Source organism: Lissotriton vulgaris, chromosome 11 (assembly GCF_964263255.1).
Source record: "Lissotriton vulgaris chromosome 11, aLisVul1.2, whole genome shotgun sequence".
Classification (NCBI taxonomy): Eukaryota; Metazoa; Chordata; class Amphibia; order Caudata; family Salamandridae; genus Lissotriton; species Lissotriton vulgaris.
This window is the reverse complement of record NC_141699.1, coordinates 1,051,646,720-1,051,659,490: the sequence shown is the minus strand read 5'-3', so window position 1 is coordinate 1,051,659,490 and position 12,771 is coordinate 1,051,646,720. Positions and strand designations below refer to the sequence as shown.

The 12,771-nt window shown below is 41.5% G+C and overlaps 1 protein-coding gene across 19 annotated transcripts in view; it reads right to left on the bottom strand.

Annotated features, from left to right (window-relative positions):
- The window catches only part of TNIK (TRAF2 and NCK interacting kinase), a 724,668-nt gene that overhangs the window by 616,200 nt on the left and 95,697 nt on the right, over nucleotides 1-12,771 (bottom strand). For all 19 annotated transcript variants that reach the window (XM_086944405.1, XM_086944396.1, XM_086944403.1 and 16 more), the window contains exon 2: nucleotides 2,125-2,190. In XM_086944405.1, the coding sequence (XP_086800531.1) occupies nucleotides 2,125-2,190 (66 nt within the window). The remainder of the gene's footprint in view (nucleotides 1-2,124; nucleotides 2,191-12,771) is intronic.

Sequence of the window (12,771 nt, the reverse complement as noted above, 5' to 3'; positions counted from 1 at the left end):
TTTGCACAGGCAGAGTCTAAACTGGGGTGGCATGGTGAGCAAAAGAACAATGGTTTTAACCAAGATCTCTTGACTGGATAAGAATGTTTTATTTGCTCTGCATTCCGTCCGTCATCTGTGTGTCTTTTGCTTACTTGCCTTAAGTGCACCAGGTATGCCCAGACGTTGGTACCGGAATCACTATGCCACTGGATTCAAGCTAGCCTGACTTATGAGGGATGATGCCCCGAAACCAGTCCCAGGATGCTTGTTTCCGTTCCAGGAAGGACCTGGCTTGCCAGTTCGGTCTGGATTGCTCCCATGAGGCACAGGGTCAAGAATGATTTGCATATGGCTGGGTCTAAACTGGGGTGGCATGGTGAGCAACAGAACAATGGAGTTAACCTCCAGATTTCTTGACTGGGGTGAATGTTTGATTTGCTCTACATTCCGTCTATCATCTGTGTGTCTTTTGAGTTCTAGAGATCAATACAGCATCGCCTGTGTACAGGGGGACCGGGGTTGGGCATTGGGCAACGTTGGGGTAATTTGCCATAAACTTTGGCAGGTATTCATTCAACCCATTAATTTATAACAAAAATAAAATTGGGGCAAAGACGCAGCCTTAACGGATCCCTCATGTTACATTCAAACATGGTGTAATTTCTTCCCTTAGCCCATAACGTACCCATGTAGTTAACTGTGCATATCTGTAACAGGAAAGTCAAGATCTCAATAGGTGCACCCATCTTGGTCAATGACTGCCACATATTAATATGGTTTACTAAATCAAATGTGCTGCTCAAGTCAGCAACTCCTAAATGGATGTGACCCGGTTTAGCCCAGGTGTATTTGTTGATGAGTAAATGGAGGTTGGCACGTTGTTCCATAGTGCCCACGTCTTTTCTAAACCCATTTAGGGAGTAGGTTAGGATCTGATTTTCTATCACCCAGGATTCCCGCTTCTCTAGAGGGACTATGCCCATTAGTTTTATCCAAATCGTCCAGGAAGAATATTGGGCTGTAACACTTTGCGTCCCCACTTTCTCCCTTTTTAAAGATCAATACTATGATGCTCGCTGTACAAGAAAAGGGCAGATGTTCTCTAGCAGCAGCACTACCCACCAGTGTCAATATAGAAGCCCACATGTTGGTACATGAATTAAATGTGTAACTTCAATTAAATGTAAAATGGTCTCTTGTGGTTACATGGAGGAAATGCATGACCCCAACAATTAACTTCCTTTGTTTTGGTTCTCATCTCTCCAATTGAGGAATAAAAGCGCAGGTTCAACCAGACAGCAACATCCCAGGATGGTCATCACTGTAAGGTACATCTAGGTGTAACAGCACCACCCAGGCACAGCGCACTCCACGAGTCACCACAATTCACCTTAAGGTATCTTTTGATAATTCAGTAATGCCAACAAGTTTCTCAGGCCGGGCCTTTTTCTATTTAGAATTCCACTCTGTATTGCATTACTGACCACAAGAACAAATGAATGACAAAAGCGTCCTGAAAACCTGGGGGGCATGAATTATACATAGTTGGCTAAATTTGCATAGTTTATTCCAAGCTACGTCTACTTCACAGACTTTTTGATGCTTTAAAGAACAAATAATGTATGGAAAACTCTGCAAAAATTGTAGTTTGTAGGAAAACAACTCAATACAATTGCAGGAAAAATCTCTTGCAAATGGAAAAAAAACACCTTACACCAAATTTGTCAAGGAGATTAAGTTTGTTAAAGTGACAAACTTCACAACTTCACTGAGGGATTAGAATTTTGTACACTGGGAAACAACCAAGCAATTCACTATGAAGTCCAAGCCTTGGAAGATATTTGGTTCTCCATTGATTGAGGGAATTCCAGTTATACAAATTACAAATCTCAAACTAAACCTAGAGTATATTACAGCATTTCCATGATGAACAAGTGAATGATTAAAGTCAGAATGACAACTCCTATAATATTTAGGTTTAAAAAAATGTAAAGAGCAGACTTAATGGAGGCATTCTAAAAGTCAAAGGGGATATCGAAGGAACAAATTAAATGTACATTTATAGAACTTTTCAATAAGAATATCCCCCTCTGTGGAGATCAGAATTAAAAACGCCTTATTTCGGGTCTCAGAGAAGCTTACCTTATAGACTTGCCCGTAAGTCCCATTTCCGACTAATTCCACCAGTTCAAAAATGCCTGCAGGATCCTGTAAAAAGAAACAACATGATTGAGATGGATGTGGTCTGAAGCTCCAGTATACCAGAGAATGGACAAAACTCCCAAATGTGATTATAATCAAAAGGCATTATATGAAATCTGCCTACTGTTACTTATATCCTGGAACAAACATACTATTTATCGACAATGCAATATAAATGCATTTCAATCTTAATGATAAAAGGTGAAACAGCCATTACAACTTGCCTGTTAACACTCGTGCCTTTACAACACATGCATTAAATGCATGCACCTTTACCACGCATATGCCTTTATCAGGCATGCCTTTACAACGAATTAACTTTGCAACGGTATACATGGTAAGTGCATATGTGTGGTACTGGTGTTAAGGGCATATGCCTGGTAAAGGTGCCGGTGTGTAGTAAGGCCATATGCGCGGTTTAGCTGCCAGCATGCTTTAGGCTATCTGCGTCGTTAGAGGAAATGGGGAGACCCTTCCGCTTCCTCTTTATGACCTGCGCCGCGCATGAACAGATGCCTCATCCTTGTGAGTGAAGAAGAATGGATTTGGCCGGGGGGGGGGGGGGGGCAGGTTTAGGGCTTAAAGTGGCAGGGGCGGAACAGCTTTAGTGTATTTTTGAAAAGGGCTAAGGGGGACGGTTGTGCAGGGGTCCCGTCTTAGGGTTCGGGGCAGGGATGGGTATTATTTAGAAGGGCTGTGGAGGCACGTTGGGGTCGGCTTTTAGGGCTCAGGGCAGGGTCAGGTATTTGTAAAACGGGCTGGGACCAGGGATGGAGGGGGGGGGGGGGCTCATGAAGCGGAATGGTTTTAGGGCTCGGGGCAGGTGTCATGGAAAACCTTTACCAAGCATATGCCTTTAGCATTCATGCTTTTACAACAAAATTAGTTGCAAACGCATGCATGGTAACTGCATATTCATTGTTAAAAAATACGTGGAAGGATATTGCGTGGTAAAGGCATGCGTTGCAACGGAATGCGTTGTTCCGTCACACAACCTGATAAAAGTGGTTGCATGACTCTTTTACATCTAGTCCTCTGTCCACTGACCAGTTCAATAAAGATATTTCTTGAGGTCCTGTATTGTCACAGCAGAGAATGTAGTAAGTATGCATGTTATGAAAGAATAACAGTTAATTCAGGAGAGATAAAGCTATTATTCTAGACTGTGCATTTAAAGTATGGTGGGATGGTTGGCACCGACAATCGCGAGATGACAGCAGAAAATATTCTGTGCAGTTGGATTGCCCATCTCTTTTCGATTATAGTTTCGTATAAGTATTATGAAGAAAGATTCTCTGCTTCAAGAGTATATTTTTTGGGGCGGGTGTTGAATATAGCACAAACTCGACCAGAAGTTATCAGAGCTTTTTCATGAGCACCAATTGCGTTACAGACTTCATTTTGGTAGGCATGGGGAGATGAAGTGATTTGCCCCGAATCACAGGATGTTGAGCGTCCCTGCTGAGACTCGAACGCAGTTCCCCAGCTTCGAGGTCAACCATCTAGCCTAGCGGAGATGTGATCTGTGCATTAGACAAGCAATAATGGGGACCCAACCTGAAGTACTCTGAAAATACACAGCTTAAATGAAAATAATAGCCTAATGGTTGAAAAATATACATTAATGCACATATTAAAGAGGTAACAAAAGCTTAGGGGTTCATGCTGGCAAAGAACACTTAAATATGTATGCAACACATGCCTGATGAAGCATACTAGTTTATATGATCAGCAAAAAATACTAGAGAATCACCTTTAATGGCCCAACAAAATCTTGGTTATTTGTATACAAACCCATCAAAAATATATGTGGGACCCTGCAACAGCCACTTTCATGCTTGCAGAGGGAGATATGACACAGGCTTTGGGCCAGATTAAAATAAATACGTGCAGACTTTTGCAAGGGAAAAAAACACAAATGTAGGTATAATTCCTGAACCCAGTGGTGTGAGCAGGGTCAGGCTTGCATTTCATAGCCTGCTCCACTTGCAGTTTAGAGCAGGGATACACACCAGCTGCTCTAAAAGGATTCCATTCCATTCAATAACTTTATTTCGGTCTCGAGGACCATAAAAGTACAGTTCATAGCAATATAAAAAAGACAGTATGTACATTTATATCATAGATAGTACACCATCATAGAGCTACTACATATGCCAATGTATGGAAAGAAAACTGTACATTTGTAAACGAATGAACCTGATTTTAAATACATGTTGGAATTCTGCACCAACCTAGACAGGATTAGTTATTAAAAGGATTCGCTTTCATGAGCCACGTGGTCCAGTCATGGGAGCCACCCTCGCTCAGGTAGCAGCATTGGCATTTACAGGCCATAAAGGACACTGGCATGCTAAAGCATTACATTATAGGTATTACCCTAATTGAGGAGTAGAAATGTAATTCTGCACCCCACTGCTCATGACCTACAAGAGTAGAGCACTGCATGGAGCCTGCAACACTGACAGGGGCCATTTCTGCCACGGGTCCCTTTGCGCATGAACGCTACCATGACGCAATATTCCTTTTAATAAAAATAAGGGATGCAGTCATATGAGGCTGTCTTACCCCTGGCACCAAAAGCAAAATTTGTACTCTGCAACATTAGCAGGTTGAAGACACTTGTATGTACCTGCAGTGCAGGTTTGGTTATTAAATCACTGCATGAGTGAAATAGGTTTGTCACCCGCTGGTGGCCATGGGGAAAATGTATGGAGGAATATGTCCAATACTGTGCTCTAATTAAGCTTTCACAACACCAAACTCAAGATTTTCACAAGTGGAAGTTTACTAAAGGTTGTACATGATTTTTCAAGACTTTCTCTTTGGTGTGTAGATGACCCAAAGGCAAAACCCTGCCAGCAATGGCGCTGAATCGACATGTTTCAGCCGTGGCTCCACCTCTATGGTGGAGGAGTATTGCCCACCCCACGAGTCCCCTGCCAACTGCCTCAGAATGTCAGGAAAGGACACATAAAATGATAATAAACGCATGCTGTTATGGTTTTATTTTTCCATTCCTGCCGAATCTTTGGGGGCGGGACCATGGGGCACGGCAGGCGCAGGAGGAGTGGTAGTGCACTGTGATCAGTGCCCGTGCCGGCCAATTCGGTAATGCCACTGAAGCTCTCTCCACCCCAACTGTATTGGAGAGAGTAGGCATAGACTCCCAGCTTTCCTAGGGGTGCAAATCCAGAGCACTCAGGCCAATCCGGACGCTGCTCTCATGACATGAGAGCAGCGTCAGGATTGGCAGCCGTGGAGTCTGAGGGCCTGTGTGTGCAAGAAGAGGAACAGAAGAGTGTGACATGCTGCCTGAAGGTACTATTTTGTCCCCTCCCCGCTCTAACCGCCCTCCAGCTTGCCACTCAACTACAACACCAGCTACTACTGACACCTTTAAGAGAAAATAAACTTAAGGTGCGAAAAAAGTCCCTACAAAGAGTAAAATTGTATTACCTTTGCTACTTCTAATAAAATGTGTAAAAATAGGAGAAATCAGGATACGGGTTAAATAGATAGTTCAATTGGGTTTAGGGTTAGAGTTCTGTAACAAAGATAATAAAAGTCTAGGATAGTTAGAATTGTTGAAAATGTTTACACAGGCCATTTCTGTAGGATTCTAAAAGAGGGTACAATCTTCATTGGTGGGTCCACTAGAAAATAGTGCCCCGAAACAAAAGTTTAGCTAAGCAGTCATTGGCCTCAGAACACTTCAAAGAAATCTTTACACTTTAAAGATTAGCTGGTAAGGAACCCTTGGTAAAAATACGAGTATTTGAAGAAAATGTTTTCCAGTTAGAGCTTGGATTGGAGGGTGTCAGCATAATTTTGAAATTTTTGAAATGGTAATCACCTCCCGGTGTAGGGACTTCTAAGTGATGTACCAGAGTGCCAGGGCACAGTCAGTTACGTTCCACATCTGAGCAATTTTTTCCAACTTGGAGGTACTCATTGCTGGAAACTGCCTAAAAGACCATATAAATCTGGTTTGGACATACCGCTGAGTCGACAGGGGTGCCTCCATACTGCTACAGAACACAGCCAAACATGGTCTCCAAACTCAACCTTGCCGAACAAGATTATCTGGCAGGCCCTCGTCTTCTCTGGACTTGGCTACAAGCATCTCCCATATAAGAGAACTTTACCTGACGTGAAACTCTAAAGTGTTATAATAGCTTTGCTCATCAGCCTTTTTATTTTTATTTTACAGAGTTTTATATAACGCGAACTTGACACAAATCAGGTATCAGGGCACTTTACATCGCACCAGTTGCATTACATGAGGACACATTCATTTTTGTTAGGCAAGGGGAGATTAAGTGCTTTGCCCAGAATCACAGGATGTTCAGCGTCATTGCCGATGCTCAAACCCAATTCCCCAGAGTCGAGGTCGACCGCCCTAGCTGTTAGGCCAGCTCCTCTCCTTAAGTTAACTTCTGTCACATGCTGAATGCATCATCTAGAGTTTCTTCCTGTTAGAGAGTCTTGCACCATTAAAGAATGCTATTGACACTGACCTTCTCTAGAATTTCTTTCGAAACCAATGGGCATTAAATGCTCCCAACGATACATCTTCACTGTAGGACCCTAAATCACTATCTATTTTATCCTTTTTTTTTGGACTCTATGGCTTATTTTTGACCAGTGATAGTTTGCAATAGGTTAAACTTTGATTGCATATTATGTCCGGCATGATTACCTTGGATTTCAATGAAGCTACCATCACCGGATGAAATGGGGGCTTCAGAAAGGCTTTCATTCATTTGTGTTTTGAATATCTTAGTGTAAGATGCTGCAAGTGCTTGGATATACCGTGCTAAAGCTTTGATATCCATCCCTTTAGAAAGGGGAATTAGCAGAGTTGAAAGTTGCCAAAAACAACCTTGAGATGCAAGTACTGACTGTGGGGAAAATGGAAAATTTATCGCATAGCCATAAAGAGAGCAAAAACAACTATTTTGCTAAATAGCGGAGGACTAATCCCAAATTTAGAACATGTTCAAAATCTTCAAAGAAAGGTCTAACTCAAATGCACTGAGGAGAATAGTACATTTTTCAAAACACTTAAGACCCACTTGAGTTCCTTAAGTCCAAAACAACCAAAATGAATGAATCATCTTATAAATAAGTTAGCAAAATACGCTACCCTTCCTCAATTCCACACGAACAGCAGTATACTTATACCACATGGAGACACTTACAGTCTGACGATGCGATGAAACTGACCATCACGACAAAAGTATCCATCCAATGCTAGGTTGAATGCTTCAAACAATTGTTTCCCTCTCCTTCGACAGATAACACACACTTGACAAATGGCCAGTCCAACCGAGGGGAGGTCACCCAAGCTCTTTGAAACACACCATCATGGTTTCCCTTTTAACAAACCTGAAGAGTTGAAGGCCATGGCCAATGACAAGCACTCTCTGATCTCCTCCGCCCTAGTGACATTGAGGAACAGGAAGTTATGAGACAACCACAAAACTAACTGAAGATAAACAATCTCCTTCATGAGATTAAATCAGGGTTCAGTCTGCGGGAAAACATGAATTCACATGTGGCATGGATGAAAACAAGAACACTGCTTGAATACTCTTCACCCTCTCCACCTTCCAGCACTGCTCACCACATCCTTTTCAACAAAGGGCAGAATAAAAAATGCAATATTTGCATCTGCTGTGCCAAGGACTTAATAATTATTCATCACCTGCAGCAAAAAAACAAATCAGGACTAGGGCACTGGAGTTGACCGAATAGCCGGTTACATGTGGCATACCTCAAAGATCAGACACCACCCCTCCCCCCATCTGCTCTTGCATCCACTTGCACCCTTTGCAAAACCAATTGAATAGCAACAGGTAAACTTCCGAATGATGTTCGTTAAAGACACTCAAATCCAATTTTGATTGGGAATCAAACAAGGACTCTCTTCATAGATAGAACCAGAACTGAGGTTGCAGAAATTGGAGATGATCCTTCCCCCAGGTCCTGGAGCGTTGTTAACAAGCCCATAAAAACTATTAATTGTTCTGCAAATCAACCCAGTGGTCAACTGTATCAATATCTGCAGCTCCCGCTATTCCAGATTTACTACCAAGTGGAACTGACCAGATCCCTCGTCATGGGACGGTCTGTACACCAGGATCATCGAAGACACAGGTCTCACTAAGATGTAATGTATTTCTAGGGTAATTTTTTTAACTTTTGTACATATTTCTTACTGTGTATATTAATTGTGATTTTACCTTGTATAACTTATGCATTACAGTATATGTAAATTTTGTATAGTGCTATTGTCTTTTTATGATATTGATTTATCGAAATAGAGTATTCTGACTGACCGGTCTCACTAAGAAACTTAAGAAAGGCAACAGACCCGGTAGCCAGCATTTGCTTATAACTTTTTAAGCTTGACCACATCAAAAATCCCTTTATTGTACTTAAGTGGCGGCTACTGCTGGATGAGAAAGTCTTGTTCAAGGTCCTTTGATGGTTCACAAATCCTAGGCCACTGGCCCAAAATACTTAAATGTGGCATCACAACGTGCCCCAACTAAACATCTTCGGCCAGAAACTGTCCACTTTATGAACCAGCAAACCATCAAGAGATGGGAACATAGCAGTAGGTCCCTAGGAGTACAAGGTACATAATTGTGCAAGTGTCCTAACTATGAGAGCTGAACCACACTTTAATTTTAGAAAAGTAAGCTGTTTAGATGTTCCTTCAATGGAGTCCTACATAAAAGAGGGGATGTGGTTTAAGAATATCATACATGGTTCATATCTGGACTCACAAATCCACATTCCTTGCATGAGGGTTGTTGAGACCCACAGGATCCCGGGTAACTGGGTGACACACAGGACAACAAATAAACTCTAAATGAATAAATAAACAAAGGCTATTGACCCTTTCAAGGCGGTACCTGTGTGCTGCACAGTTGGAGTTATGACCAAGTTGTGTAGTTTTGCAAATAACTAGGATGGAGAATACTGCAAAATATTCATAATTCAGAAGAATAAGGATACTACATGTGAAATTGTGTGTTGCCGAGTCCTGAGAGGTTGAAGGTGCCTTACCAAGGATGCTTCGGGTAATCTGGGTTGCCTACGTAAAGACATTTAGAGGAGGTTGGAAATATGGCTTTTGTAGCCCAGTTTCAAGTGATCTGGATACAGAACTGTGAATGATGCTGGTGGCTAGTTAGGAAGAGGGATTCAAAGAGGAGATAAGGGGTTGCTCACAAAGGAGCTGAGAGTAGACATTGTGGGATGCAACTAGGGAAATGTGATTGGTGAACGTGGGTCATGACCTCGATGGGATTTTCCAGATCAACTGTAGGCCATGGATCCTCGTCATTCACAGGCAAGCTAAGTGGACTTTCTCAATTAGGTCTGTACAGATGTCCCTGCACATTCAAGGACACATTGTAATCAAAAGAGTTTATTCTTATTTGTTTTTCAGGACTACTAGCCTTCTGATCTCCAAGGGAGGTCTCGTCCTTCAATTTGTTATTCTTCCATTTTTGTATTTATGTTGTATATGTGTTTTATTACTTTGTCTTCACTGGTGTGTCACTCCTACCCCCCTGTAAAGAGCTCGGATACCCTCACAGGACATGTTCACGCTATACAAAACTTTATAACTAAATGACTGCCCCCTATCCTTTTTAGCGGTATTCAAGCCCTAGCTTAGAAGCAGTGGCAGAAGAGAGTATCACACAACCACTAGGAAAGTGAGTCTCCGCTCATGCGTGATAGACTCAATATATTTATCAATGCATTCATTCATAATAACACAGAACTCAAATGTGTCCAGCATGAGCCTTTCTTTGGAATGCCCTGGGCACCGCCCACATCCGGCCTCATCAGAAGTGCCACACTAAATCTGAAATCAGGTATGAACATTGTTAGCGCCCAGTTTTATTCTACAAACTGCACACACTCAAGAGATTTTTAATGCAGTTTGCTCCAGGTGATACTTGGAGGAATCTGCACGCCCAAATTCGTGCAAAAAGTTAAATAGCATGTAGAATTACTAATTGAAAATAAAAGTATTCGACGTTATTCCTCATTCCTGCTCAGGAACTCAGGATAAGCAACACAGATTGCAGTGGAAATATAATTAGTAGACGGTGGTGGTATTACCCAAAGATACTTTTGATACCGGAGGTTACCAGTCTCCTTAGAAAGAATGGCATAGTTCTTGATATGTGGTTATTCACAAGAAAAGTGCAAAGCGTGCCCCACGATGGTCGTTACACCCATCTTGGACATTGAGAAGGTAGTGTGGCATTTGGGGGTAACCTGGGGCAGGGAATGGAATTTTGTAGAATTGAGAAATTGGGAAGTTGGAAATGTTAGTGAATTATACGTTGCATCAGGTTTACGACCAATCCCTTTATTTTACGAATATATATTTAACTTTGAAAAGAAGTAGAATATTTATATTTATAAATATAAGATTTATAATAAAAAAAATAATAATAAGTGATAGAGCACCAATGAAACAGCCAGCACCTTACCCTGCATTCCAATTCAGTAAGCAGGGTTCAACTATTATGTTCAAGGTAAACAGTCGCTGAGACAATTTTAATCAAATTAAGAAATGACAACTATTTGAGGTCAATATGCTGCATTAAAAAGTGAACACGAAAAACCTAAGTTTTAAATCCCTAATACAACGTACCCAACACAGCACAAAAACAGATCATGTCACATTCATCAAGAGAGCAATTAACAAGGCACAAAAGTTTCAGAACAGACTGTACCGCCTCCTCCATCCGCTTCTCTGGATCACAAAGCGACATGCATGGTTTAATTTATTTAAAAAGAAAAAAAGTGCAGGGTGCTAAAGTACTTCTAAGGAGTACACCACCAGAGCAACGGAATGATGGGCCTGCCAGAAAACAAGGCTACCTAGTCTGGATGCCACCTCACGCCTCTTTCTTCCTCCACCCTACACGACCAGTCTCTTAATGCCAGTCTTCTGGTTTCTTTTTCATCCCGGTTCTCTCCCTTTGTCACCATGTCCTCTTCCTTTGCCCATTTCCTTTCTTATCTTTCTTCATCTGGGTCAATACTGATGAAGAAAATTAGGTCCTGGTTTCAAAACCGAGTGCTAGTGCCCAACACCTGCAAGCACCAGCACAAATTAAGCCATACTGCAAGGTAAATCAACCACGCCAACCGGCTTCAAGTACAGCCTTTCTTGCCGCTGTTCAGGAAGGGACTTTAAACTCTTTAAAAAAAAAAAAAATTATTGTTGTAGATATTCATTTATTTTGGGCGTACGATATTTTTGTTATTTGACTAGTCAGTTAATCTGCAACTGCCCGATATCAATGAGAACAGATGTTTTTTTCTCCCTGCCCAATAGGGCAGTGAGAATATGGTTTTATTGACATTCACTGAGCAAGTACAAAGACAATGGACACAAGTTATTAACTTTGCTAACAGTCTGCAAAGTTTACAAAACCAGGCTACCTGCACAAACTAAAGTTCTCTGCACTGCTACAATTCTCACAGCCATTCAAATAAAGTTATCTTCAGTGCTTAATTTGAGCCAGTGGTTTCCGGATGCTCAGCACCGGCACTTACTTGTCAACACAGGCGCATGGGGTAGTCTGCCACAAGATGGCGCTGTCTGGCTACTTCAGAGCTGAACACAATTATAATTAATTACAATAATTAATTATTAATTCAATATACGTTAAAAATACGATTCAATCTGCCACCCTTGCAATTCTTATACATTTGGGCCCTGAAATAGTCCAAATTGTCACACTTGTAGGAGTCTGATGGTTAGTAGTTATGGTGTTACTATCAATGGTTGCATGTCAGGGGCAATGTGTGCTGCAAACTGCAGTAGCCTACTGACGAGAGCCCAGGCATTTTTTTTTTCGCTTTATTTTTTACAAATTAAGCTCTGGCTATTTTCATTGTTTTATTAAAAGTTACTCCTCAAGCTCGAAAAAAAAAATACACATTTTATACCTACATTGCAGCAAAAAAACAACCTTTTTATAATCCACCTCGAATGCAAATAGTTTGCAATGGTGTTTAAAATCCTCGCTTTTTCTTGGACAATGAGGTTTAAAAATGCATTGTATCGCTGCCCAACTATCCATGCTTCCCCGGTCTGGCGTGACTCGCCAATCCAATCATTGTGTCTCCCTGTGCATTCTGGTACCAGTAGTTTTTATTTCCATATTGTAAATTCAAGGCTACAAGTTCTAGAAAGAAAATACCTAGTCGCACAGGACAGAACTAGATTCTCGTCGGTAGTACATCGAACTGAACTGCCTAGTATTTTTAATTGAAATTTTGCACATTCTACAAAACCCAGAGGAGCATTATACAAAACAAATAAAGTTGTAAGACACAGGGTCAATGCTTAGGAATGCAAAAAGCAAATACGCACAACTCATCACTTTAAGGACCGCAGAGAGATGACTTAATTATTAATCAATGAATGGAATTCAGCACACTTTCATTCATTGTCACTGTTAGGAGGGTGTTTCATCCCCGCGTTCCTTCCGGGTTGTGTTGTTTACTTATGGCGAGTCCACCTCCAGCTCGTGTGAA